Source organism: Trachurus japonicus, chromosome 7, assembly GCF_045865225.1.
Source record: "Trachurus japonicus isolate A0001 chromosome 7, Traja_1.0".
NCBI classification, from domain to species: domain Eukaryota; kingdom Metazoa; phylum Chordata; class Actinopteri; order Carangiformes; family Carangidae; genus Trachurus; species Trachurus japonicus.
In genome coordinates this window covers 19,416,808-19,444,730 of record NC_140913.1, presented here as the reverse complement: position 1 = coordinate 19,444,730, position 27,923 = coordinate 19,416,808, and the positions used below count along the sequence as shown (strand labels likewise).

Genomic DNA, 27,923 nt, shown 5'->3' with positions numbered 1-27,923 from the left:
ACAGTGGTTTTAGTTGCAGTTTGCAATATTTTCAACTTTATTTGAGTCAGTGGTGGCTACTGTAAGACACCTGTTACAGATTTAACAACATGCAAACGGCCTCAATTAAAAAGAAAAACAGATTATTTTTGTAAAGCTTTATTAACCTTCTAAATTAAATCTCTGTGTGTCTGTGCATGTGATTGCTATTAGTCTTAAACAGTATATGCATTGCCATCAGAAGGCCACAGATGAACAGTTCGATGTGGTCAAACACAGGGCTGCATCTTCCTCTCCACCGTACATACAGTAAATGCTGCTGCTGCTGCTGCTGCTAAAGCTGCCCTGAGCCCCATAGAAACACATGACTCATCATCTACAGCAGATGCTCTGCTCCTCTCACTGACTTTGGGCAATGAGGTTTGGGAGGTGCTGTGGGACTGTGGGTTTGTGATGGTGTTACAGCTGCATACAAAGCAGAAGCCACACAGTACACCATCCTCTTTGAGGTGAGCATCGCCCTCTAGTGGACCACAGAGGTAAAAGAAAGATGTTTTCAAGAAGTATCAAGAGGTGAATTCAGAGTATTCCTGACACTTGGTCTGATCCTCATTTTATTTAAAATTTAAGTGAACAGGGATAAATGTGCTTCACATACACCTCGTTGTATCATGTTGTCAACAAATATGTCATACATACATTTTTATTGAAAACATTTTTACCAAAACAGCCGGGTGATGTTTTCATAGCAAAGTCTACTCAAACAGTAATAAAGTGCAACTTTAAATCAAAATAAAACACAATGCCCTTACTCATCTAAATGTACATGTATACGGTACAGAGTATGTAAAGGCTTTGGTTATGTACGCAATACTTGCTGGAAGGATTGATTATGTGTTGGTTTTGGTCTTTTTGTGGAATTTGCTGACAGTAAGACAAATGTAAAACATCACCAAACTTAAAATATAGCACACTATGACAATGACACATACTGGTACACTTTACCTGCTAAGTTAACAAATGTCATCTCTATCACATGTATGCAGTGGTCTCCTACATATTCAATGGGTGAATAATTGTCAACAATATCAACGCAGGCACCAAACATCATCAGCGGTACAGTATAGGCACGGTGTTAGTTGGAAATCTTTTGACAGTAATGATATGTTTACATGCAGTTACATTCATAAATGTCCCAGAGCGTCATAAAGCAAATGATGTAAGACTATGAGTTGTGCACAGTTGTGGTCAAATCATCATCAGTCTATTTCACCACTGTGTATTTAAGACACTGTCACTTTATTTTGTTCTGGTAACCTCAGCCCTGAGGATCATTTTACCACCTGCTCTGCCTTTAGGCACTAGATTTGTGATCTCATGTGATGCTGCTTTAAACAGAAGTAAATGGGTATATGTTATTGAGATGGTTTCTAATGATCAGTTACTATTGTAATCCTTATTGTATAGGCTGTATTTAAAGTCATTCTTTGCATAGTCTGTTGAAACGTACAATGAGAATCTTAAGGAAAAGCCACAAAGTTGTAAGGAATAATGCAATTGAAACACATTGCAGGAAAAAAACAAAAAAAAAACATCTTCAAGTGTCATTGATAAAGGTCCCTGTTTGAGGACTGCGAAAAAAAAGTGCAGACTTAAAATACAGAACTTTTGTACAATACACAGTATTAAATCTATGTAGGATGTCTTCACCTATCAGTCATCCTCCGTCACTCCTTTGACACGAAGCTCCTCTTGAACCCTGAACAAATATGCTGGATCTGGATATCCAAAACTGAAATGTAGAAACACAAGCAATCAGAAGATGTAGTCACTGGTTGCCAGTTTATATTATTCAAGTAAATTAGATATTATGAGGTTTTTGCAACATGAAACGTTGGATTTCTTAACCCCAACAGGGAGGACTACTGAAAATGTAAAACAGCAACAGTATTTTATTCAAGCAGCCATAAAATGCTTGTATTTTTGATTAGTGGCAGTATCAATATTCAGACTTACATGATCATTATTATACACAACATCACTGCAGCCACACTAGCATGGATTGCAATATAAGCCTGACTGTAGTCCATCTACCTCTTTGGTCCAGGCTTAACTATATATATAGTAGCTAGCTACTGGATTAATTGTCTCAACCATACATTTCATGGTACCCAGATGAGGAAACCCCTCACTTTTCCCCCAGAGCCACCAGCAGGTCAAAGTCTGGATGAGAGAAATGACTCTTCTACAGCAATAATGTGCATACCATTGTGGACCACCTGTCATGTTGGTTTTGTGGTGGATGTCGTTCCAGGTGATGACGTTGTTGAGGCCTGTGGTGGCAGATTGTCCAATAGTGAAGGTCAGTCTCCTGTCGAAGGCTTTCCTCAGCAGCTTCAGAACTTTCTCCCCCTCTTCGCAGTTGGGGAGGTAGGCAGTACGAGAGGTGCTGCTGTACCTCACCCCAGGGTTTGGATGCTCAGGCTGCAATATAATAAACATGCACATACAGTTTGTAATACACTCAGAGATGACAATGTTGTACTAAATCAGGCAGAAATCCCCTCACGAGCTCAGGAAAAGTGTAATGGATGGGGGGTTTGTTTGGCCTTCCATAGACTCAGACACTAATCAAGAATAAAAATATCCATCACACCTTCTGTTCTGTTGAGTTATTAGGCTTGAGCCCAGTTGTTAATAATTTTGGTTTCTGCAAAATCACATATTTTGAAAATACGTAGGCTCTGTTAAAATATTAAAATGCTGTTAATGTTTGCTTCAGGAAATTAAAAAAAAAAAAAAAAAAAAAAAACGACAGCAGACATCACATTGTGCAAATGCTTCCCATAGCAGCTAAAGGCCTCTCTGTTGTTTATTTAGATCTCCTTCTGTGACATTTTTGCATGCACATATTTTTCCATTATGCTTTTTCAATGAGGAATTTTCAATGAAGTCATGGGACTGTCAGGGACTTTCCAGAGGCTCCAGCTTGTATTTAAGCACAGTAGCCCATGTTGAATTTTGAAGTGTGTTTAGGATCACTGTCCAGAAAGCTAGACTATTTCAGTTTCACTATCTTAACTGGCTGCAGAACATTTCTACCCCCAGTCTAGGGTATTATGAAATCAAAGAGAGAGTCGGGTTGTTTGCTTCTATTTTTTTTTCTTTTTTAAATTCCAGATGTGCTTGAATTTGTTTACTCTCCTTGTGGGTGTAAATATTAATAATAAAGAACATATATAACTCTTTCAAAGTATAATTATATCACTTTTAGGTGGAAGTGTACTATATACTGTACTGTGGGCAATTAATAGAAATAATGCACATCTGCACATCTGTCCTCCTCCAGAGTTGCACCTATTGGCCTATAGGCTACCATTCCAAAACAAGAGTATTTTTTGATCTCTAACTTTTAGAGAGGGTTTGCCTTACTACACCAGACTGAGGTTAAGGAAGGCATAAGGTGCCTGATGTTTGGGTGGTGCCGAGCTGTTGTGATCTTATCCAGATGTTCTAATGTGCCCATGCAGGGTTATCAATACTATATTTAGAAGTAAACACTGCCCCCTGATGGACGAATGTGTGGGAAGCAGCCGGAAGGTGTTGCTACAGCACCCTGACACTAGCTCTAACATGAACATAGTCAGCCTCACCCCTTGTATCCCCGCAGGGAAGCTGTACTGTATGACAATACATCCGCAGTGCTCGAAGCCGGGCAGCCGCTGCCAGCTGCGGGTCACTGTCATCGTCCCCTCCGGCTGGGTCCCCGTGTACACTCCGTGATAGGTGTTGCATATCGGGCAAGCAGGTTTAAACCTGAACACCGAGTCGATACACTGAGAGCAAAAGGAGTGAAGGCACTTTAACATTTTCTTCTCCTGGATTTTGTCCAAGCAAATGGCGCAGTCCTCTGTGCTGTCTGTACTTCTAAGGTCCACATTAGAGTGGCCGTGTCCGGTGTTTTCCATTATTATTTCCCGGTGTGCTGTCTTTCCGTGTACGGGGGCACCGCCAGAGTAGGCTACCGGTGTTTTGTTGGGGTGACTTTCCCCAGTCGTTGTGCGTCTCCTTTTACCTTCTTAGACCAACCCCATTATTATCCTTCGGCCCGGTCAATTATCTCTGCTTCGCCCTATCATAACTTTCCCCTGACCGTCGCCTCGACCACAGAGGGCGGCGCTACCGGGATACGGGAAACACCGAGGGAGGCTTCAACTTAAAGAGCACGGTTCATTTCCTGTGGGTGTCACCACCACACTGAGTGTGAGGAAGCTGTAGGCTACAGACACTTCACCTGAGATTGGTGTGATGTTCATACTGAAACACGTTTACAGTCTAGCATAACCAACTTTTGCACTACTGAAGTAATTTCTCATTGCCCATAGGCTACTTACACTTGAGATATTGTACTTTTTACCTCACTACCTATCAGGCAGCTGGTTACTCTAAGAAATTAGGATTAAACAAAAAAGTCCTAACAGCACATATAGGCTATATGTTAATGGATCAGTGGGCCTACTAATAATCCAATTATTACATAACCAAGTTACTTTTGCCTCTAGCAAGCACTTGTACAGGTAGCCTAGGCTACCTTTTAAACTTAATGTACAATTTGCTATTTCTTAGATAAATTTACTTTGAGTTGAACTAATCTAATATTTACTACTTCTGGAAAAAAGCCCATGGCAGAATATTTACTCTACCTTTATTTAATAGAATATGCCTTTGTCGATCATTAGCTGAAGCTGTTTGCGCACAAGAAAGAAAATCAGGATGATCAGCAGTATCTGCTGCATCATTATAAAACTGCTTAAGCAATGATTCTCAGTAGATAAGACTTGTATTTATAGTCATGGTGTTTGAAAGGGCAAAAAAGCTGTCATAAATCAGCCTTTTTTGCTATGTGATGCTCTTTTCTTCTAAGTACCAAATCTTTTTGAGAATGTTTCACGAAAAAGGAGGCTTAATATGTAAACTAAAATGAGAAGCCTATTGACAATTCATTACTGAAGGCTGCTTTCTTTACAAAAGTGATACTTTGCTACTTTGCTAAAAAGAAATAAAGAAGTAATGTAGCAAAGTCTACAGTCTGGTATAGTTAATTCTTAAATCAGCATTAAAGCATTGGCCCCCTACTACTTTTAAAGTTAAAATCTAAAATGCACAGGTACAAGTGGTGCTGTATCAGTATTACATCTATGAGTAGTGCATTCATTCATAATTTATAACCCTGATCTTCAGTAGTGTGCGCCTCAAAACACAGAGATTTGTGGCAGCATAGGATACCTTACATTCCAAATTATTAATGCAGATTTTTATTTTATTTTAAGTGGTATAGCCTAAGGGGCAGGAAATGTTGGAAGTGTGAGTAGAGTGGATGACGTGCAGCAAAGTTACCAAACCAGATTCAGACTGCCTTGTTATGCATGTTACACATCATAGCCCCTTGGCTGACATGATGCCCACACTGATATTTACAATTGCACATCTAATAAGCTGGAAAGTGCAGCCATGAATACTCATGCTGTTGCTTTAAGAAATATCTAATGCAGACTATGTTCAGTTTGTAGTTTTGTTAATACAGTGCAATTGGGTACATCAGGTACATGTACTGTCTTTTGAGGCTCTATTCACTCCTCAGTCATCACGATGTCCACTATATGACATAAAGTGCATTATAGGATTTCAGTATAGTATGATATACATAGATATAGTATAGCAATAGTGTGGATGATGTCATCTTGCATGGGGACAACCTGAACTCATTCCAAATGGACACTTTCCAAATGGACACAAGTTTGATATGCAGTTGCTTACAATGCACCTATTTATTTGGGGCCTACACTGAATATCCAACACAAACCCAAACATAACTTTTTATTCAAGTATTAAAATGTAAAGCACATTATTCTGAATATCAACAAAGTACGAATCAACACAATTAGAAAATCAAAACTCCAGCTTTTCTTGAACAATCAGTTTGTAATATGTGTAATCTCTCTACTGTCCATTCTTCTGGCTCCTCCTCGTCATGTTATGCATAGAAATGTTTGCACAGTAGCTTTAGTAAACTACAATCCTGTGTCCCAGAAAGATTTCAGTTGGTCCCTTAACTAAAATACAAAGGGGATGAAAACATAATAAAGGGGGTATTTGATTTATGGATCTGACCAGTCAAATTAATGACAAATTTAGCCATTAGCCAAGCGTGTTATGTACTTAACAAAGCACTTTCACACATACAGCTTCATCCGTTTGAGGGTTTTTTCAGCAGTTGGACTACAAGAATGTTTATGAATGAGACGCTAATTTAACACACATTAGTATACATATTTTCATGAACTGTGCAGTATTTGTACTTAAAGCCAGATAGTATAGCTACAAACAAAATGCTGCTTACCTATCAAATAACACCGAATATGCCCAAACTGCTTACCATTAATAACATCATGCTTGATTTTTTTTAAATTTTTTTTTATCAAAAGTGAATATAAGAAAGGCACAACAAAATCAGTATCCCACCCACCCTAAATCAGATCAATTGTTCCCGCAACATTTTCTTTTGTTATAGTTTCACTGTGTATCATAGATTATCTATTCAGATAAACAGATTTACAACAGTTACCTCATTTTAAATGAGAACATTAGCAGGCAGATCTCCCAGTTTGACAGGGACAGAGGCATAGATATTTAAAGAGCTTTTGTGCCTTTGATTTGGTTTAAGTGGTCTATATGCCCTTAACATTTGACATCATCTTAAATCTGGTAATTAGATGAGCACATTACTAACAACTGAGGTAATGGGCTCAACACCTGGGAGACATCTTGGAATACCAGGGGTGACCAATGGCAAAAAAAACCCCGGTGGAAGTCCTGATGCGTGTAATAAAAGGTGCGGCAATGATACATCGTTCAACATTCTGCCTTTTAAAGTAAAAATCGGGGGGGGGGGGGATCACACGCAAAGGAAGAGTTCCAAGCAACTGACATCAACTCGTAGTCACCGTACTAATAGCTGATGGCGGCACGAACTGGTTTGCCCCAAGCACTCTTCCACACAGAGGAAGCAAAAGCCATGACTCCATCCTCACTGAAATACAGACTACCTTACCAAAGTGCCTGTGAGTGCTTTAGATTGCAATAATTTCAAAAAAACAAATTCTTTCTATTCAAACAGTGCTATTCTGTCATATAATCCTTACAACAAGTAATTAGTAACAATCAAATTAGAGACTTACTCAACAAACATTTCTGAGGAGATAAAACCACAAATGTGTGCTTGTAAAAAATAAAGGAATCCCCAGAGTAACAATAAAAATTAATATAACGTAAACTGTCTTTATAACATTAAACTTAGATTTCCTAAATAATATATAAGTACCATGAACGCCAACACCCGACGATGCTCTTAAATAAGTGCATCAGATATCGGTCCTATTGCCAAATGTGACAGGTAGAGGATTGTGTAATACAAGAATGCACTGCACTCAAAGTATTTTCTTCCACATGTAGCAATGGGTCAAGTTTAACTCTGGAGGAAAATGAACAAACAGAGGAACAGCAAGTGGAGTGATGTGGGCTCTGCTGCAGCATTAGACGCTCGTCTGCTGAGGGCCTTGTCTTCAGCTATCCTTTAATGGACGGGCAGTCTCAGAGCACAACCTGGAGCCGAGTCATGTCCACCGCAAGGACAAAGACACTCGGAAAGTCTTACAAAGTCCTGGAAGAGTCTGTCACTTTCGTGCTGTCAGTCCGCCGTGATGCCTTTCTCTCTGAGCTCCTCTGTCACTCGTACCAGGTAAGTGGGGTCTGGGTAGCCAAAACTGTCAGGAGAAATAAAAAAGGCATCACTGCATCTGTATGAGCTCAGCCAGCAATACTGCCATCTAGCCAAGGACATCAACTGATTGCATTTCCTTGTCAGGATCTTCAATTACATCTGCCAGTCATGACTGAACCCTTTTTTCCAGCTACTGCACCTCTTAGAACAGTCGTTGAGACCATGGGCATTTACCTCCAACTAAAAGCTCATACGTACCAGCGGGGCCCGCCCCATATTGAGGTCTTGTGGTGAATGTCATTCCAGGTGATGACATTTTGCATGCCCGTAGTCATGGAGGTACCGATGGTGAAGATAAGGCGCTGTTCGAAGGCCCGGCGCAGCAGGCCCAGCACACGGTTCCCCTCGGGGCTGTCAGGGAGGTAGGCCACGCGGTCTGTTCCTGGGTATCGAACACCCGGGTTTGGGTGCTCTGGCTGTGGGCGATAAAGAGGAGGATCAGGATCAGTTTGGAGGGCTTTAAAATGCTTTTAAAACAGTCATGTGTCTATTGGGATCTAGGACACCGTTACTACAATCATTCTTTTGTGTTCAAAGTTCAAGGAAAACTTAATTATCACCAAGGGGAAATGTGTTTACAGCCAGCACAGTGTCACACACATCCATCAAAACACATACGATATCACAGGCAATGGGTACAACAACATGATCTACTACACCGTTTCAATCTAAAGTGCATTATTCAAGAGGCCAATGGCAGTCGGAACAAAGGACTTTCTATGTTTAACTGTGTTTGCAACATGTTTTGTGAGCAGTACATCACAAGGAACTGTGAACACTGAAGTCAAGAACAGGTACGAGTTCATTCTGGTGTTGCTGTTGTACACACCTGAAAACTACATGGGGAATTCTACTGTTTTTGCTCTAATACGTCAGTTTGCTTGTCAGAGGAAGTACTACTCATCCTGTAACAGTTTTATGATGCTCTCTGTGGGGAGGACATTTCACACTCAAGTTACTAAGAAGTGCTATTTCTGTTCACTTTTGTAAACATTTATAACAGAAAGCCTGCACGCAAACTGAGCACAAAGAGTTTGAAATGTGTTATCAGGGAGAATCTAAAGAGAAAATACTATTGGTTTCATTATTTTAAGTATTTTTGGAGTAGAAAGGCACACAAGGTGGAGGTGCAGTATCAAATCATAGGGGTGTAGTGGTCTGTCAATGAATTTGAAAAAAACAACAGTTTTTTTTTTATCCTGTTTTGTTTACTATTCGATGGAGATGGTCCCTTTCTCTTGTTTTGTTTCTGTGTATTTGGAGTTCAGTGTAACGGGGGCAGGGAAAGATTATAACAGACAACAGATGGAAATTCTCAGCCACTGTGGCTAACTCTGGCACATTTACATTGATGGTAAAACTGACATGTTAATTAATGTGCACTGTCCCTGTTCAATAAATAAATGAAATGAAAAAAATGAATTGAAATAAGTGTAAAATAGCTAGATATCAGTCAGGGTTAGAAAAGGAGACTTCACATGATTATTCAAAAAGATCTGATCATGCAAGTATCAAAACCGCAATGCCACTAAAGAAGGAAAATGTTTTTAATGCCAATCTACACATAAATGTATTCATTTCCGTAAATCTTCAACGCAGTGGTAAAATTTGACAAAAGCACTGCCAAACAGCTGTGGGCTAAATTTCATTACGCTCATAGATGATGTTGAAAAGTAATTTATGTAACACTGAGTGGCACCTGCATCAGCACATGCTGTCTACTCACTGCCTGTAGGCCGGGAGGGAAGCTGTAGATGATGCAGATACACCCGAAGCCTTCATGACCAGGAATCTCCAGATCAGGATCTCTCTCTACGATCATTGTACCATTGGCCGGCTGGTTTCCAATCAGCTGACCGTACACTAGCCGACACACAGGGCACGCTTTCTTCACCTTAAAGGCTTGATCCAGGCAAGAGTGACAGAATGAATGGCCGCACCTCTCCAGGGTAGTCTTCGCTACTATTTCCCCCATGCAGATTGAACATGTATTGTTGTCCTCTGCCTCACTGTGCGAAGCCAAGCCGGAGTCCATGTCCTTCCTGTGTGCCTCCTCGTGGAGCATAGCGCAAGCCTCCTCGTCGGCAGGCTTCCTGAACCTCTGCTGCTGTCTCTGGGAGCGCCGGGGCTGGGGAGGTGGAGGCTGAAGCAGGCTCCCCTCACCGTTCGGCTCCAAGACTCCCACACAGGGTAGCAGAACCCTCTTCCTCTTGTTTCCCCCCTCCTGTTTGCTCATTTCTTTGCGGGCACAGCGGCATAAGTCAATGAAGGCTTTTCGTGTCTCACTGGAGATGGGTCCATCCATCACCCCAGCTCCAGCGGTCCTGAAGCCCTCCACCGGCTGCAGCCTCACAGCGCAGCAGCCCCCCCTCTCTCCTCGCCTAATGATACCAGCGCTCATCCCCTGCTTGCGCTGGAAGTCAATGAGCCAGGGCCGCCCGGCTGCAGCCAGGTAATCCCACACCGCCTGAGAAACCAGCACCTCATCACTGCCCTGGCCAGCACGCACACTCATCTCATCAGAGGAAACTGCACAGAGAGACACACAAAAGTCATTAGCATGTGAGCGTGTTAACAAAGGCATTCAGACAAGCACAATTTACATTTGTGTGAACATAAACACAGTTAACAGAAGTTGTGGCCCCTAAGCCCAGATGCACTAGCCAATACTGCTACTTTCAAATGCATTATGGGAAAATGATGCTATCTTTTGGCCAGATGTGGCCACAGGAGTGCTGATGATCATGGCTCTTACTTTCTCCACAGCCAAACTGTGCAAATTTAGAAAAAACAAAAAACAATACGTCCACTTAAGTTGTATAGTTGGCGGTGTATCAGTGCATGACACAGTAAATCTGATCTATACATCTCTATACACATTAAACTAGCCTACTTGCAGTGGCTGCAGCGCGTCAAACACACAACAGGCAGTAACGCGGCACTGCTGAGGACGTATCAGCTGTTCAGAAATTCACACTGTAAACAAAGGGAAACTAAAAGCCCCCGTCACACGCGGAAAAAAAAACATGAAAGCCCACACTGACAGGCGTATGCAAACACATAAGTGAGACCACTTTAGGGTTGAAAGGTTACCTTGCGATCCCATAAATCCCCTCAATTGCGAATAAAGCGTCCTGTTGAACAGAGAAAGAGAGAGGAAGAACAACTGAAGCAGTGGTACCAGCAGCGTTATCACGGCTGCTCGGCGATGTAAAGACTGAGCCATGCTCCGCAGCAGCAGCAGCAGCAAAGGGAAAACTGCGATTTCGCAACATTTGCTTTGCCTTTCATATATTTGGATGTCAACATTAAGCTAAGTACGCCTCCTCCCCCCTTTCCTCCTTATCCGTCCACCACCACCCCTCAGGACCACTTGGATACCTCACCCTTTGCCGTAGCTAGTCGCTGCCTGTCAGGGAGGTTTCTGGCCGGATTAAAGAGCACCGTGCTCCATCGGAGGAGGCCTTTCTTTCTGACGTGTTGCTGCAGTTTATCCGCGGAAAACGAGTCCTCTGTAGTTAGGACATGGTATCCCAAACATATCCCAAGCCCATGTCGCGTTAGGTCTTCGGCAGCCCTTCCCCGGCCCGGGTAAACGCCATCCAAATCCCGCACCTCGTCCCTCTTTCTCGCCTGTGTTTGCTTTCCTCGTACGTCCTTGGGCTAAGCAGCGTTAACACACAGTCACAAGCATTTGTAGTTCCTCTTCTCCTTATCTAGCTCCCACCACGCTAGCTGTGTGGCAGCTTTCTCCGGCTTGATAATACGCTCTGTGCTCTCACTCACTCTGTGTCTTTGCTTTCAAACCGTGTCCTCCCTGTTGACTGCTGCTGTAGAGGAGCAAACATACCCATCATCAATAAGGGGACTGGGACTTACGAGAAAATGTGACCAGGAAGTTCGTCACCGAGCTGACATGATTGGCTGACAAATGGTGGTTTGTATGTGTGTGTGTATGTATGTGTGTCTGTTTAGGCTGTGAGTGAATCACACTTTTTCGTCGTGATAACAGCTTTTTAATGATCACGCAGTGCACAACATTGTGCACACATGAGTCCGTCCTACACCCCAGCGAGGGAATACCCACTCATTCATTTATGATGCTAATGAAGCTGTCTGTCAAATTACTGACACATAGGTATTTGTCATAGACTGTAAAAGGTATTTGTTGATTCTTGTTGACTTAACTACAGCTTTGCATGTTAGTTAGTTGTGGTTTTTTTTTTATAAAGATTATTAATTACTGTAGCCTACATGCCTACTTATTATTGCAACAACAACGTCAATAATAAAACAATAATGATAATAACATATTATTGTTTTTTGCATTTTTTTTCTCTTTCTTTCTTTCTTTTTGCAATCCAGGTGGTTGTTTTGGTGCTCTCCGCCCCAAATTTTGTAATTAAGAGCTACTTTCACAAATTCAAGTTTTGTCCAAAAGTTTTTTATTTTTTCCCCCCAAAATGACGTGTTTTCACACAGACATTTAAAAGGATGAAATGATATCCACAACAGTCAGTAAATCCATTTGATTGGACAGTCCACATAAAGCATTAAAAGCAGAAACATTCCCTCTACCAACACAACACAACAGTCTCTGCTGCTTTTCACTCAATGCAGGCTGAGCTGCCTTTAAATATGAGACAGTTTCTGTATCAAACTTACTTCATTTGACTTGGTCTGTGAGTCTACTTAACAGATCTACTGGTCAAATATACTGTATCTTCAAATAACCAGCTATATTCAACACATATAAATAATTGATGACAGAAACGTCCAAAGAATTTCCTTAGTTTAAGTCATATCAGTCTTGGTAATGAGCCTGTCATCATTGAGCCTGTAAACGTCACTAGTGACTGTGTCTTGAGGGTTTCAGTGGAGAGTAAAGTGGAGACGGTTGATCACTTTTTCCTCTTTCCTTTAAAAACATTGCTGACTCAAGGACATTAGAAAAGTTAGAAGTCGCTCTCTAATCTGCAAAAACGCACCAGCAAGGCTTTTACTGAAACCATGGTATAATCTCTTTCCCTTTCTATTTTGGTTTTTGGTTAGATTTAGGATTTGCTGATGTGACAGTTGGCCCTGGCTGTCAGAGCCCATACACTTCGGATCACCCTGCTCGAAGAGCTTAGGCCAGCAGCATCACGCAATACATTTCACATCACTTCCCAACAAACACTTGATCAAACAGTTTCTTTACTTCTTTATATGTGTCATGTAGCCTAGTTATTGATATTTCAACTGCTTCTCACCAACATACAGTAGACTATAATATCTGGTGGCCTTACTCATCAAAGCATTATATTAAGATTACTGTAGGATTGCTTAGGTGTTTGCGTCAAATCTTTAATTACTGTACGTGTATGGCAGCTAAACAAAGCCATTTTTTTCTGATGTAGGCTATACGTTAGTTGAACCCTTCTCTGACTCACTGGCCTTCAGCAGGAGCAGTTTATGCCACAAAAATATTTGCAGTTATAGGTCAATTTAAGATGATTGTATCACATATTTTTCCTGACAGCACTACAAATTAAAACTGGCTTCTTTCATTGTAGTCATGCACAGAGGGAAAATGAAACAAATCTTACATTGTCATACAGTGATGTGGGACAAATAAAGCCAAAATCAGATAACTCTTCCCTAACTGATGATCAGAGTATCAGGATGTCATCATTTGAAACTTATTGAGAGTGAAGCTGTGGGCTAAGAGACCCCCCCCCCTTCCCAGATATTGCATCAAACGAGTTTTACATGAATGTAGGACATCCAGCAGTGAATCAGAAAATAAAGTCATATTCCAGCAAAGCTCCCATGGCTGCAGTCATAAAGGGCTGTTCCATTATTTATTGCATAAGCTGCTCCAGGATCTGTGTCTGGCTGACTTCATCGCAGCCATATTTGCCTACTATTTAAAGGAGAGATACCGCATATTAAACCTTGACAGATTAAGAGCTTTAAAGTTATATATACATAGTGTAAATTCTATGCCTGGGTGGATTTTGTTTTGAAAATGGAGGGCATAGCATAAAGGCTTAACGTTTCCCCTCTTAATTGAATTGTTATTTGTCAGAATTTAGTAAATTAGTAAGTTGTGATACTTTTCTGTTTCTACATATATCTATTTTGGACCACAACATTTTGAGCAAATGGAAAAGCCCTCCTTTTCATCTATGTATTAATGCTGTATTTTTATATTACGTTTTTGCAATGTATTATCTTTTATTTTGTTTCCACTTTTGACAGAGGTTAATAGAGGGACCTGACAGTGTATCATCTTGAAATTTCCGACCAAGTCGCGGACTTTACTTACACTTTCGTCAGCTTACTACGGTGTGTACTCCTGCTCCTCCTGCTCCCTCTACCTGACTGGTGGAGAATCTTCAGTCGCAGTGGATTTTGGCAAATATGATTACAGGCTGTAGGTGGAGCCAGAGGAGTTGGATTTTGTCCTAAATTACCCATTTAATGTCCAACTATCAGAATATAGTGACAGTTCCAGCAAATATGACTGAATAATTGTTACCAACTGAAGCTTTAATGCTTGCTATTCAGTCATCTTACTAATGACTTACTATAACTGGTTAAAAAAAGTGTAAAACAATTAACCAGAGTCAAAACAATCTGAACAACACCTGTGATTACAATAAGGATGGCTGCTGAAAGCAATCCGCTCAAAGCACAACATTGCCAAGGTCTTAGAGTATGACTGTAGAATCTTGATATGATCATTTGAAATGGCATATTAAACTTTTTGAACAGTAAGATCCTAATGAAGTCGACGGGCAGAAATGTTGGATCGTGATGGGGCAAACAAAGAAAGCTCAGTAACTGCCGAGATGTTAGGCTTAACAGATAATTATGGGTTCACTATTTGACAAGTACCAGGTAACTGTTGCCCTTTTTATCTACAGTAATGTGTTAATGATTTAATAAATTACCATTCATACATCCTTTGCAAGGGTAGTTGTATTGTAAAGTGGTAACTAGTTATGCCATCTAAAGCTTTGTCAACTGATCCTATACCACAGCCAGAGCGTACTGTAGTATGCTTGACTAACTCTATGAATGAATCATTACAATCAGGCCAGTGGGTAAGCTGACCACTCTGAAGACGAAATTAGGTTTTAAGATCACATTAATGCATCCAAATTATGGCTTATTATCTGCCAGTATAAGAGTGCTAGGGAAAAAAAACAGCAGCAAAGCTGTTAATTGCCCATTCAAATCACATCTAGCTGCAGAAAGCTCCTGGAGGTAATTCAGATTTCACTAATGTCTTCCTTTTCCTTAATAATGACTAATTAATGCAACTAGTTCATTGTAAAGCTTCTCTCCTCACTGGCTTCAAAGTGCAGGTGCAAGCCTTCGAGGACAGTAACACATTTATATTTGGAGAAATCTGTCATATTAATCAATACACTGACTGAAAGGGGCCACAGCAGACACTGTAGGAGTATTGAATAAATCATCAGACATATCTGCCAAATGATCCATAAAATGTTATCCATAATAAGTAATGCTTTAGGCCTCCCAACTTAAAAATGCACATACCTTTTGCTCTTGTTGGGCCCCTACAGCCTTTCATGCGGTAAAGTAGAACTCAGCCCCACATCATCAGTATGTTGTCCATCCATTATTTTTCTCGTCTCCCACAAGGCTTGTCACTCTTTTGGCTCCCATCTCTTCTTCTTGAAAGGGCAAATGTCCAGCACAGGGTGATTAGAAGTAGAAACAAAGAAGGATTATTACAGTACAACCTACTGAACTATCATCTGTGCCAGGCATTTATAATTTGTCTTCTTGTATAATTGACACACGCCCCATCCTCTTTAACATCTCTTCTCATGCTGCATCATTACACATGCAGAAGCAGCCTGGCATTGTTATTCTACACAAGCTATCATCTGTGTCATCTGTGGCTCAATCCACAGTGAACATTTGCAACTTGTCTGATGCTGCTTCTCTCTCCTTCCCTGTTTTGGTTCTTTCACATGCTTCATAAGCAGTCAAACCTCATGACACTGCCTCTCAGCCTATCACCAACCAATCTACTGATCTGTTTATCTTTCAAGTGATCTGTTATTTTCTGTCATTGTCTGCTGCTTGAATGCTTTGGTCCTCATAGAAAACCACCACACTTGCACCAGCAGGTGCATCTGACAGCCTCTAGCCCTATAGGGACCTGAACCGATAAGCAGATCCTCACTGTGATATGATGACTGATAGCGATGCTTAAGAGGCATCTGTTAATATCCCAGCTGAGAGGCAAGCTGTGACGGGAGATGCTTTGGCCTCAACCACTACATCTGTGCTCATCTCTTTTGAGAAAAGACCACCAACCATAGTCATGTGTCTTTTGCATCCAATCTACACAGAGAAATGCCAGCTGTTGTACACTCTCTAAATCAACAGGTGTTTTTTTTCTTTTGTTTGTTTTTCATTGGTCACCTTTAAAGCGGAAGTAAGTGATATATTTGTGTTAATATAAGTCTTAAATAGTTATATCTTCCGACAGCAATCACTTACATAGAGTGTTTGGACCGAAACACGGGTCTCTCAGTCCCTCTGCTCTGCTCTGAGCCGAAGAGAAAACATTTATCGTATCCTACAGTTTTTATCCAATGAGGAGAGAGAACGGCATGCAGGGCTGTGTGTGCAGCCCATGGATGTATTAGCCAAGGAACGCCGTGAATGTGGTGACGTAGGGACGAGGACTGTTATGGTGCGTTCAAGGAAACTCGTATTTTTCCGACCGTGAAGTGGTACCAGTTCGATCTGGTACGAGTTCACCGGTCGGAAGTTATGGCCGTTATAGTGACTTTCACCGGTAAAACAGGTCGGAAAAACACAAGTGGGTTGCCTGAAACGCTACAAAGTCGTAAGTTGTGACTTGAAGCTGTAATTTATGATTTCAAAAGCCTGCCTGGAACGCAGCATTAGCGAAAACGACCGGACCACTTACTTCTGCTTTAACTTATGCAATGAACCTGATGTTTTTCCTGCCCTTCTATTATTCTTTATAGGAAAACATAAACATTCAATATGCTTCGAATTGTATTAGGCCTACCACAACCTGATATAATTTAATCATCTTTTTTTGCACACCATATATTATTATTTTTGCTAAGTATAGCCTAAAAAATGCAAACTAATATTTGTTTGAGTCTTAAAACTACATTTTAATAGAGGTAAATTATGTGGAGTACACCTGTGGTTTTGTGACCCCTGGGTTGGTGTAAACTTCAATACATACGGTCGTAGTCAGTGTTTTAATAATCCAGATGGTAGCCTACTTGCCTCACTCTCCTCATTATCAGACTCAGTAATGGAATGACTGCTGGTGGAGCTCTCGCACCGCCCTGGAACGCCGAGCACACATTCTAGAATTGTCTCCAACGGTTTTGGCCCGTGCCCACGCTCCATCATGCAGGCGGGTGAAACGGTACGTCACGAGAGAACGACGAAAACACGCGATGTTTGGAGAAACACCAATGCATCTGTTGTAACTGTAAACGTTAGAGTTAGCAAACTGTTTTGATTTTACTCACCGGCGTTTTCCGGGCGCTACTCCTAGATAACATTGTTATCTATATCGTGGTTCAACGAGGGATTGTAATTACTAAAACTGAAGATGTAAGTTTTGCAGTCACTGTGCAATCCGTAATGGTCGTTGCTAACTAGCTACAAGTCCAAGCGGTAGTGTGGATCAGACGGCTAGCATTAGCTAAATGAATTAGCACACGAGTTAGCCGGAGCGGTAACACGGATGTCGAGAGTAAAAGGCGCAGTACGTCGCTAAATCCACAATAAAATTTACGTCAGTCTAGCAAAATTCAGCGACACTACGTCCCACAAACTGTTAAAAAAATGTTTCTGTACGTTAGCTCAGGGATATTCAGCTAGCAGGCTAATGTCAACCAACAAGACAAGGATAACGTTAACGTTAGCACTGAAAAAGCATGGTGTCATGATTAGCATGGGAGATTTGCTTTAGCTAACGCATGCTAATCTCAATTTTAGACGTGCGTTAGTCAGTGACAACGTTTGTCATACCGGGGAATGTTGTTTTCCCGGTCAGATATATTTATCTAAACTTACATTCAAATGACGACACAGCTCACTGTTAATATAACGATTCCCGAAGCATGCTAATGTAACGTTGCTTGTAGCCACGGTGTATGTGTAGTGTCTTGTAATGTTAGCCGGTGCACCAATTTTATTAGCGGTAAAGTGGTTAACTGGTTTTGCTTCTCGACAGAGAGATGAGGGATAGTACAGAAGCTGTCATGCTAATCTGGAATGAATGAGTGAAGCTCTCGTCAACGTGATTCAAACGTGACCTCATATGTACTGCACCCTGCTCACGTGTTCCACCAGAGCAGAGTGAGCACCCCTGGCTGTCAGAGTGATGTGCCCAACTAATACAAGTCGACGGGAAACTCTTGGATAGTTACCATGTCAGATTCAATTGAAACATGAATCATGTTGAATTGTTGTAATTTTACTCTCTCCTCTTTGTCATTAGGCAGCCTGCAACAGCAAAATGGTATGACAGACGGGACTCTGTTTTTGTAGAGTTCTGTGTGGAGGACAGTAAAGATGTGAAAGTGCATTTCGACCAGTCCAAATTTGATTTCAGGTAAGCTGCAGTAACCACGCATCAAATTGTAATATTCCTGAGAATATTCCTTTTCTCAAAAGTGACTTAGGACCCAATTTCCCAGAAGCATAGGGTATACATCTAGACATTCCAGAGATAAGACATGTAAAGAACTTCTTTCAATAATTGGTTTAATATTTTCGATAGTTGTGACATTTATCCATCCTGAATAAAAAAATTATGATTCTACAAATAAACAAATATTTGTTTATTAATTTAACCTTTGCAAATACTGGACCATGATTGGGTTTCAAATTAGTTGTGATGTCATTAAATCATCTGTTTGGGGTGTGTACAGAAAAAGACATTCTCCTTCAGTAGATGAATGGGAATACAACTGTTATACCTAGATCCCAAACAAACAACCAAGTTTAAGTAACCCTAAAGTATAAACAAAATTTTGAGGGCTCCAGACTAACTTTTTTTTTACCAGGAGCACAGTGGCCCCTAACTTAAAGCAGAAGTAAGCGATCCGGTCGTTTTGGGTAACTTCCTGTCAGTGGATGGAGTTAGCAGTCCCCGCCCTCGTCCCTACGTCACCGCATGCACGCGCATCCCTCGGCTGCACACACAGAGAGGACCGCCCCTTTATGCCGCTCTCTCTCCTCATTGGATAAAGGTTGTAGGATACAAGGAAAGTTTTCTCCTCGGCTTACAGCAGAGCAGAGTGACTGACAGACCCGTGTTTCGGACCAAACACTCTATATAAGTGATTGCTGTCGGAAGATATAACTATTTAAGACTTATATTAACACAAACATTCCGCTTACTTCTGCTTTAAAATTTTAGGAGCGCAAGTAGAACATTTAGGGGTGCACACTGTAAATTGACTTGCAAAACAAATATTCCCATTTCCTTTTTATTCATGGTCCTCACACACATTGGCCTGACACCTGTAATGACAGATTCCAGATTCTTTGAGTCGCCCCCTCCATGTTTCACCAGTGTTTTTTTTGTTTTGTTTTGTTTTTTTAAGGCAAAGTTGCTGGTTGCACATGCGCAAGTAGATATAAAATTTACTTGCACCGTCTCAAATTTTAGGGGCAAAATGCCCCCATTTAGGGGCAGTCTGGAGCCCAAGGATCGCTTCGATGTTTGGGGAAAATGGGGCCCTGAACAGTGTACGAGCAGAATGATGAAAACACAAATAATGTCTCCATTTTCTGTTGTGGTTGGCTGATGTAACTGGAATATCATGATCTCTTTTCATTTCATCATTCAGCTGTGTCAGTGGAACAGATAATATCAAGCAACACAATACAGTGGAGCTTTACGGGAAGATTGACCCCAAAGTACGTTTGTCACTATTCATCGTTGAAGATCTACAATGTGTTTTATCCTTTTAAAGCCATCATCAAACGCTCTTTTCCATGCAGGACTCCAAATACAGACGCACTGACAGGTCTGTGTTGTGTTGTTTACGAAAAGCGGAGGCTGGGAAGTCATGGCCACGACTCACCAAAGACAAGACAAAGGTAATTTTTACATTTTGATAGTAATTACGTCAGTCTTGGTAATAAAAATGTGTTATGAATACCATGTCACTTAGCTGAATAGCTAAGTCAACATCAACCTTGTGAAACACTGAAATATAGTAATTGTCATATTTTGATTTAAACACTTGCATCATCTTGTAGTGCAACTGGCTGAGTGTGGATTTCAATAATTGGAAGGACTGGGAAGATGACTCAGATGAGGACCTGTCAAGTTTTGACAAATTCTCAGAGGTAAAGATATTGAACATGCACAGTGCCTGAAGTGTGAATATGTCCAGATGTGCTGTGTGCTGACAAGTGGATTGTCGTCTCTTGTGCATTTCTCCAGATGATGAACAGCATGGGAGGGGATGATCTACCTGATTTAGATGGTGCAGAGGAAGAGGTATTTTTTTTTAATACACATTGTACTGTTTTTTTATCTGGGTTATATCTCTTATTCCAGAGACAGGCATTTTATTTGAAGAAATATAAAACAGAAACTTAAAAGGTTAAACAGTGTGGGACGAATTCTAATTTTTTTGTTTGTTTTTACAGCATGATTCTGCAGACAGCGACGATGAAAGTGAGTACTTGTACAAAAGAGCAGTCTTAACAATTTGTTATCAGTTTTTTATTTTTTTTTGTGTGAATGATTACATACAAATTTGATGCTGCTCATACACATCACATTTTGAATTTTGTCTCTGTTCCAGAAATGCCCGACCTTGAGTAGATGAATACAGAAGCCACCCCAGTAGTAAACAAAGCGAGTTATACGGCGGTTGAAGAGAGAGACTAGGCATGAGTTGGCAGCCATGTTGGAGAAGAAACCTCATCTCTCGACACAGTTTCCAAAGCGAAACCCCTCCAGGGAGTGACAGGGAGTGACTGTTGGATACAGACATGCACAGAGATCCATAGCGACATACAGTGCTGTGCTTTGCTGTTCTGCATGGACAATTCTGTTCAAATGAAAATGTTATTGTTCATTGACTAATGGGATGTGCTGATGTCTTACACCTTCTCTGTCTGTCTTTTTTTTTTCTCGGCAATGTCAGGTTCATTAATTCAACATTGTGATTTCTAATGAAAAGACAAACTCAGAAATGCCTATTTTCCAAAAGAAGTAGATTTTTTTAATGGCAGATTTTCCCCTTTAATGTTTGTATTGTAAATTGCACTTATGTTTGTTAATTTAAAAAGCAGGAGGTTTCGCTTGAAATGGGTTTTCCAATCTATGCCAACATTTCAACTATTTAACAATTTCATTTTTAAAAAACATCTCAGCATTTAAAATAAACGGATATGCTTGTGCAACTTACAGCTTGTGTTGAGATTATGGTAGTAGAGTGATAACACTCTTTGCATATAATGACACCGTTGCAAAGTTGAGTTTGTTTCTGCCATTACAAAATATTGCACATTGTAGCAGAATACACAAGTTAATTTTCTTCCATATGCATACTGTGGTGAAAGCAGAAATCATATATAGTCTACCAAGAGTTTCCCAAGTAGTATAAAACGGTACAGTTTAAGTCACATACAATAGAACTATGCTTTGGAGGCTTGTGTGTTTGATTCAATATGTGAACACATTTGCGTATGTCTTATGCTGTGGGAGTTTGGGTATAAATTTCTAATAAACTGACTGTTGAATACAAGGACTCTCATGGTCATCGTGGCCACAAAATATTACAGTGTAAAAGAAGGTAGACAAACATCAGCCACCTGTCAAAACTATTTTCATTCTCTAAAGTGAAACCATGATAAAGGTGCTTCAACAGCAGGAATTACACAAGTGGTAATCTTCGAAAGTGAGTCCTGTCTTTATTCATAGATTGTTTCCTCACTGTCCTGTGGTGAAATAATAGAAACTTTTTTTTTTTTTTGTATTGCTAGAAAACTGAAAGGTTATCATCATCATCTTGATTAGTCAAACCCAGACTGCGGCCAAAAATCGTTCCTCATCTCTTTTACCTTGGAATTGTTCTTGGTGCCCATATGGAAAGGGGAACAATTAACAACAGCTTATGGTACTTTCAATCTACAAATGAACACGACTGTTGCATTAAGACGGGAGGGTAAAATGTGAAAGAAATGAAAATTCACTCTGTAACCACCATGTAGTGCTAAGACTTCACAGCACTGTTCTCACTTCTCTAAAGTTACACAGGGCTCTTCAGGGGCTTCCCATCATCTCTGTACTTTTACACTGAGACTAAAAAGGGAAATGGTACCCTGAAAGTTCATGATGCTGTAAATTTCCAGTGTAAATTATTTGAGATGTTGCTGTGTGTCAATTTTTTTTAAATTGTGGCAACTGCCATACGTAAAGGAAAATCACAGAGGCAGTTAGCAGAGATATGAGTTCCTTATCCGCTGATGCCCATCTGATTAAATTTCATTATCTATCAAGGCCAAAGGTCATGCATGGCCATATGAAAGATAGATTATTGTCAGTGATAATAAGATAACAAATGCACTCGATCTGTTTGTTGTAGTCACACATTCTCTACATACTGTAATACATGTTTCCACCACAGTGTGGTGAGTGCAGGCCAGAGTTTCTACTCTACTGTGAGATGTTGAGGGGCTGCATCATGTTGTGTATGTGTCAGCAGTCTGGACCCAGGGAAGAGAAAAATACAATGCAAGCACCTTTTCACACACCCTCCCCTGTAAAACTAAACTGTGGGCTTAAACCCACAAAAGGTGGCTTACCACTGACGGAGGGAGTCATAAGAAGGACATAATACTCATGACAATAGAGATGCACAAACTGGCAAACTTCATAAAGTTTCAGCATCAGAGCGACGGCATATTAACAGTATCTCTTTTAAGGAAAAAAGTGATACTTTCTCCAGCCACAATCACCACTGTCCACTGTATGGCTGTGGTTCATTATATGGTGGTCAAGTTGGTTCACTATGCTTTCCCTGAATGGGAGGTACAAGCAACAACATCCACTCGTCAGGCTACTGTGAGACTGATAGAAGAAATCACCATGAACATTTGTAAAAATGCAACTTCCAAAAGCAACCAACATCCTTTGAGGCCTGAAAATGCACGGTGGTCGTCTTTGAATTCCCCTGATATTGCTCCACTCTCTAGTATTTATGGCCTACAGACAAATATACCGGTATATCTGTATGGACCAACCGCCCAATGGAAAAGGGAACTCACAGATTCAACAGTGGCAGCTAGACAAACAGATCATAGAAAGCAGCAGAAAGTGTTACTGCCAGCATTTTGTTTCCATGCATAAAGGGGGGGAAAGCAGTGAGTTCAGCATAATCCTTTCAGAGGGCTGCGGCCATCCCTCTGGCTGCCCTGGTCAGCATGATGCTCCAGTGCAGAAGCTCAATGCCAGGCCCTGCTCTCCCCTCTTCCTCTCCAACCGTGGATTTTCCATCGCTTTATCTGACCTGAGCCTCCAAACCCATCCAGCACATACAATGTAAAACTCTAGCCTAATCAGTTCTGCTGCCATGAACCTAATTTGTACCAATCCAGAGCACAAGTAGAGAAATTGAGAAATTGCTCGTGCTTTGCCGATCACAGCTTTGATTGGAGTCAATGTGAAATGGTGATTGCACATATCAGCAGAGACTGAATGGAAGATCGAAATCGAGTGAATGGTTGAGATTGTAATTTCAAAAGTATCAATGTACTCTACTTGTACCAGCCCTCCACTGCTAATATGTTTTCAGGTTTGAAAGTCTGCAGCTTCTTGAGGGAGGTTTTCAGTCAGTGGTGTTGTGAATGTGATTTTCCACCACTTTCTTGGTGCTTTAACCAGACTGTTGGTGGCCTCCAGGGGCTAGATCTTCACCTCCTCTAGTAACAGCAGCCCCCGAAAAAACCCTGTGTAAATGTAAAATGCTGCAAGCCATGTACTGGCAAAATAACATTGCTTCACCAAACACATTCTGTTTACCTCTCTGCTGTCCATGATCACTAAAGGTAAACCACCAAGTCCCACTTTCTGAAGTACCCTTTTAAACTGAGGATGCTGTATTTTTAGAGCTTTCTCACATGAATCCTGTCAAGCTCAGCTTTGATTGTTTGAGCAGACAACGAGGTCAGGGCAGGAGAAGGGTTAAATGATTTTGTTTTGATTCGTAGTATTGTGCACTAGCCCCTCCCCTGAGATCGCTCCGGGCCCTGTGGTGTTATAAAAAGGCCTCTGAGCTCCCCCTGCTCTGGTAAAGAGGCTGAATGTCTGCAGGACATGCTTAACGTTTGTCTATCCATGTTCTTCTACTAACAACCAGCAGGGTTGGCACATAGATGCACAGAGACTGGCGTGTTGCTCCACTCAGGAGCTCTCTATGACAGAAATCAGAATTCAGTAGGCAGAGCAGCAGGTTATTGACAGTTACATGTTGAGTAGTTTATGTGTTGTTGCATTTAGCCTTAGAGAGGTAATTTCTGTTTGAGGGCAAATTTTGTCATTAGCTTTTTTGTGTTTTTGGTCTCAAACAATCATTACTGTGGAGAAGCAGGATCTCCCATTAATTGATTAGTTTGTTTTTTCTTTTGACTTTTCATCCCTCCATTGCTTAGAGGTTGTTTTTTGACCTTTTGACACCATGTGGGAGTTCAGATCTATGTCTTTCTGGCGGGCGGTGTTTGCTGAGTTCTACGGCACCATGTTCTTTGTGTTCTTTGGACTGGGGGCAGCCCTCCGCTGGACGACTGGGCCCCATAATGTCCTCCATGTTGCCTTTTGCTTTGGGCTGGCGGCTGCCACTCTCATCCAGTCCATCGGCCACATCAGTGGAGGTCACATCAACCCGGCCGTTACCTTTGCCTACCTGATTGGCTCTCAGATGTCCCTGTTCCGTGCTTTCTTCTACATCATAGCCCAGTGTCTTGGCGCACTGGCTGGCGCTGCAGTGCTCTATGGGGTCACACCTGGCAACGCGAGGGGAAACTTGGCACTCAACACGGTAAGATTACTGCAGGAAGTCTCTATTTCCATAACTACAACTAGGCAGAGTGGTTCCCACTGTTGTATCATAAATATTACATGAATTTTTTCAAATACAAAACAAGTCTAAAACCAAACAAGTCCAGTATAAGTTCATTCAAAAGAAAAAAGAAACACAATTTGTATCTATGGGAAAACTGTATCTGCATTATATATACAACAGTGTTAAAATTGTTGCAATCTTCCCTATTGTCTTTCAGCTGCAGCCAGGTGTCAGTCTGGGCATGGCCACCACCATGGAGGTGTTCCTCACCCTGCAGCTCGTTGTCTGCATCTTTGCTGTGACTGATGAGAGGCGCAATGGGCGCATGGGTTCTGCTGCCCTCGCCATCGGCTTTTCTGTGCTCATGGGACATCTTCTTGGGGTAAGAACTAATTTGGGGTCAAGAAAAACAGCTTGCCACGCTCGAGGATCTAAACATTGTATCACATCATATATTTCTCTCTGTCTCTGACTTAGATGTACTACACTGGAGCTGGAATGAACCCTGCAAGGTCCTTCGCCCCCGCTGTCCTGGTCAGGAATTTTGTCAACCACTGGGTAAGATGGTCATATCTGTAAATCTGTTAACAGAGAAAACTCTTCCAAATCATAACAATGTGACATCTTCAAAATTCACATGTTCTATACTTTGTTATTTCTTTGTTAATGACAGGTGTACTGGGTGGGTCCCATGATTGGTGGTGCAATGGGTGCTCTGCTGTATGACTTTATGCTGTTCCCCCGTATGCGTGGTCTGTCCGAGAGGCTCGCCACACTGAAGGGCACCCGGCCCCCAGAGGCCGAGGGCCAGCAGGAGACCAGGGGAGAGCCCATCGAGCTCAAGACACAGGCCCTATAAGCCTGGAGTAGAAGATTGGCTTTCTGACCCCCATCCCTCACCCGTCACGCCTCACTCTGCACCCTCAGTTCCCGGTCCATTCTCAGCCCACTCAGCGTTTTCTGCACACATACCTCCTCCCCGCCTCCACAAATGTTGTTAACACAGATCCCGAACTCCTTGTTGTGCATCTAGAACTGGACCTACTGAATTACCATGAAGGGGCACCCACACCCTGACCACCTCTCCTGATTTCCCATCAACTCCTCCTTCCTCCTCCTTCTCCTCCTCCTTCCTCTTGGACTGCAGGACAAAGATGGATGGTTAGAAGAAGTCTTGCCACTGAAGAAAGCTCCCTGTGCCCTGTGGTGTGGGGAGTCAGTCACTCCTGGCTGACCAGGTGGCTACAACTGCTCAGGACAGGGGCCTCTCTATCTATCTTTCCTCCCCTTTCTCTCTTTTTCTGTTTTCCTCCCTATTTTGTAGTCTGCTAGGAGTGAAGCTACAGTAGAGCAGTGGACTTCTGCATGCTTTTCCATTTTGATCTAGTGTGATCTCACCCTTCGTTTTGTTTTGTTTCATGAACTTTGGGTAAATTACATGTACGTATTGTACTTTACCAGTATTTATTTGGCTCACATTCTTTTTTTTTCTTAGTTGTATGTGTGTGTGTGTGTGTGTGTGTGTGTGTGTGCGTGCGCGTGTGAGAGAGACAGAGTGAGTGTGCATGCATGTCCGTGTGCATGTGTATGCTTGTTTTAACTGATCATTTATTTTTCACTTTTAATTGCCACGATCTTTTGTCTGTATCAAATTATCATTATCATTATTATTATTATTACTATTACTATTATTACTATTAGTTTGATTTATCATGCAAACTTATTTTAGGGAAAGTTGCTGCCTTTATCGTGCCCTCACTGATACTGCAAAAGTTTAACTCACTAGTTCAACAGGTTCCATGTTTAGAATAATCCCCTTTTTTATATCAGATGACAATCATTTCTGCCTTTGAGTCAAATCCTGAAGCCAAATTCATTCAGTTTAGCATCTGTGTCTCATCTAGTGAAGCACACACAATCATATTTATATTAAAATAAACACAAAATCCTCAACCATCTGGTCTTTTCTGAGCTCAGTCTTAAATGACGTTACAAATATCTAAATGGTATAACTGCCACCAAACCTGTTACCATTGCTTTACGGGTGGAAAATCTACAAGTTTCCACCGCATTTAGAACTTATACAGTATTTGTGTTGGGTTACATTTTCAAACGACTTTCTGACATGATTTTGTCCTTGAAGCTTTAGAGCAGCGCTTTTCACTGATTCATGTACAGGTGTGTGGTAGTTGGTTTGCTTTTACTTTTGCGTGTCTGCCATGGAAAAAACAAAGAGAGCAAACCCGACAAGCTGTCATAAGGAACAAGTGTTTTTTAGTTGAATTGTGTTGTTTGACACGACTGAAGGGTCTTTGTGACATCAACGCGAGGTTAGAAATGACAGAGTGCATGAGGTTGTGGTGGCTTCTTGCTGGTGTTGGCAAACACCTGGTGCCTTCTCTTTTCTACGCTGAGCTGGGTGGCTCTTTAGGAGTGAAGTAGTTTCATTGGTCAAGCCCCTCTCTGATGTTTGGGAGAAGAGAGAAGGTCACCGCGAGGCGACTGAAATCTTTAGTGTGTTTGTACAGGGTGATTAATGTACACCTCTATTTTCATACAAGTCTACGAGAACTTTGAAGTTGAAGCTCTGCATTGGCCCGATGTCCCCTCTCTCTTCCATCCCTCCTTCATTCACCCTACCTCCTCCCTTTGTTTATGAGGCAGCCATCTTGTTCTGCTCCAATGAGGGGACATCTAACGCTGCTGGGATGGAGGGAAGGGGATGGGGCACTGAGATAACTTAGCATTTTGACAAATATCACCAGAGCAGTTACTGAACCAGACATGTAAGCTGATTCTCTCTGCTTCCTCTACATAACCTTTTTTTTCAGTGTGATTTCCCTGGCAGTGGTTGAGTAGAATTTACATTTTAGTGGCATGTTGAAATTAGAATTTGTGTTCTGATGGAAAAGCTTTGTGATGTACAGTGTAAAGTTTTCTTTTTTAAAAAAAACATTTCATGATTGTTGAAACTGGATGGATAGGAAATA

The 27,923-nt window shown here is 41.4% G+C and overlaps 4 protein-coding genes across 5 annotated transcripts; 2 read left to right on the top strand and 2 right to left on the bottom strand.

Moving 5' to 3' along the window:
• Positions 1-134: 134 nt before the first annotated feature.
• Positions 135-4,142, bottom strand: LOC146984598 (E3 ubiquitin-protein ligase DTX3-like). Its single transcript, XM_085781889.1, has 3 exons — positions 3,633-4,142; positions 2,246-2,463; positions 135-1,771 (listed from the first exon to the last, which is right to left on the bottom strand). Exons 1-3 carry the CDS (start codon positions 3,945-3,947, stop codon positions 1,693-1,695), a joined length of 612 nt encoding a protein of 203 aa, XP_085638015.1. The 5' UTR covers positions 3,948-4,142; the 3' UTR covers positions 135-1,692.
• A 1,700-nt stretch (positions 4,143-5,842) lies between these two features.
• On the bottom strand, positions 5,843-11,708 carry dtx3 (deltex E3 ubiquitin ligase 3). 2 transcript variants are annotated; one of them, XM_085781887.1, is made up of 5 exons: positions 11,206-11,696; positions 10,913-10,953; positions 9,546-10,348; positions 8,018-8,235; positions 5,843-7,802 (listed from the first exon to the last, which is right to left on the bottom strand). In XM_085781887.1, the coding sequence occupies exons 2-5, from the start codon at positions 10,923-10,925 to the stop codon at positions 7,727-7,729; spliced, it is 1,110 nt and encodes a 369-aa protein (XP_085638013.1). In that variant the 5' UTR covers positions 10,926-10,953; positions 11,206-11,696; the 3' UTR covers positions 5,843-7,726. The 2 variants fall into 2 exon arrangements, with proteins under 2 accessions (XP_085638013.1, XP_085638014.1); XM_085781888.1 differs by lacking the exon at positions 10,913-10,953 and having other exon boundaries at positions 11,206-11,708.
• Positions 11,709-17,259: 5,551 nt separating this feature from the next.
• On the top strand, positions 17,260-21,278 carry ptges3a (prostaglandin E synthase 3a (cytosolic)). The gene is made up of 8 exons (XM_085781890.1): positions 17,260-17,452; positions 18,345-18,458; positions 19,702-19,771; positions 19,856-19,954; positions 20,117-20,206; positions 20,304-20,360; positions 20,513-20,540; positions 20,671-21,278. Coding segments are annotated over exons 1-8 (480 nt in total). The 5' UTR covers positions 17,260-17,450; the 3' UTR covers positions 20,691-21,278.
• A 2,881-nt stretch (positions 21,279-24,159) lies between these two features.
• Positions 24,160-26,886, top strand: mipa (major intrinsic protein of lens fiber a). Its single transcript, XM_085781886.1, has 4 exons — positions 24,160-24,909; positions 25,151-25,315; positions 25,411-25,491; positions 25,607-26,886. The coding sequence occupies exons 1-4, from the start codon at positions 24,550-24,552 to the stop codon at positions 25,790-25,792; spliced, it is 792 nt and encodes a 263-aa protein (XP_085638012.1). The 5' UTR covers positions 24,160-24,549; the 3' UTR covers positions 25,793-26,886.
• The last annotated feature ends 1,037 nt before the right edge of the window (positions 26,887-27,923 follow it).

What these genes read in the sequence shown, in the direction of transcription:
- mipa (XM_085781886.1), top strand. Translation starts at nt 24,550, where the DNA reads ATGTGGGAGTTCAGATCTATGTCTTTCTGGCGGGCGGTGTTTGCTGAG. An exon ending in TCATGGGACATCTTCTTGGG is followed by an intron (nt 25,316 to 25,410) that starts GTAAGAACTAAT and finishes TCTCTGACTTAG; the next exon opens with ATGTACTACACTGGAGCTGG. An exon ending in GGAATTTTGTCAACCACTGG is followed by an intron (nt 25,492 to 25,606) that starts GTAAGATGGTCA and finishes TGTTAATGACAG; the next exon opens with GTGTACTGGGTGGGTCCCAT.
- ptges3a (XM_085781890.1), top strand. An exon ending in CAGTCCAAATTTGATTTCAG is followed by an intron (nt 18,459 to 19,701) that starts GTAAGCTGCAGT and finishes TTCATCATTCAG; the next exon opens with CTGTGTCAGTGGAACAGATA. An exon ending in TCACCAAAGACAAGACAAAG is followed by an intron (nt 19,955 to 20,116) that starts GTAATTTTTACA and finishes ATCATCTTGTAG; the next exon opens with TGCAACTGGCTGAGTGTGGA.
- LOC146984598 (XM_085781889.1), bottom strand. Translation starts at nt 3,947, where the DNA reads ATGGAAAACACCGGACACGGCCACTCTAATGTGGACCTTAGAAGTACA. An exon ending in TCCCTGCGGGGATACAAGGG is followed by an intron (nt 2,464 to 3,632) that starts GTGAGGCTGACT and finishes ATTATATTGCAG; the next exon opens with CCTGAGCATCCAAACCCTGG. An exon ending in ATGACAGGTGGTCCACAATG is followed by an intron (nt 1,772 to 2,245) that starts GTATGCACATTA and finishes TCTACATTTCAG; the next exon opens with TTTTGGATATCCAGATCCAG.
- dtx3 (XM_085781887.1), bottom strand. An exon ending in TCCCTCCCGGCCTACAGGCA is followed by an intron (nt 8,236 to 9,545) that starts GTGAGTAGACAG and finishes TATCGCCCACAG; the next exon opens with CCAGAGCACCCAAACCCGGG. An exon ending in ATATGGGGCGGGCCCCGCTG is followed by an intron (nt 7,803 to 8,017) that starts GTACGTATGAGC and finishes TTCTCCTGACAG; the next exon opens with TTTTGGCTACCCAGACCCCA.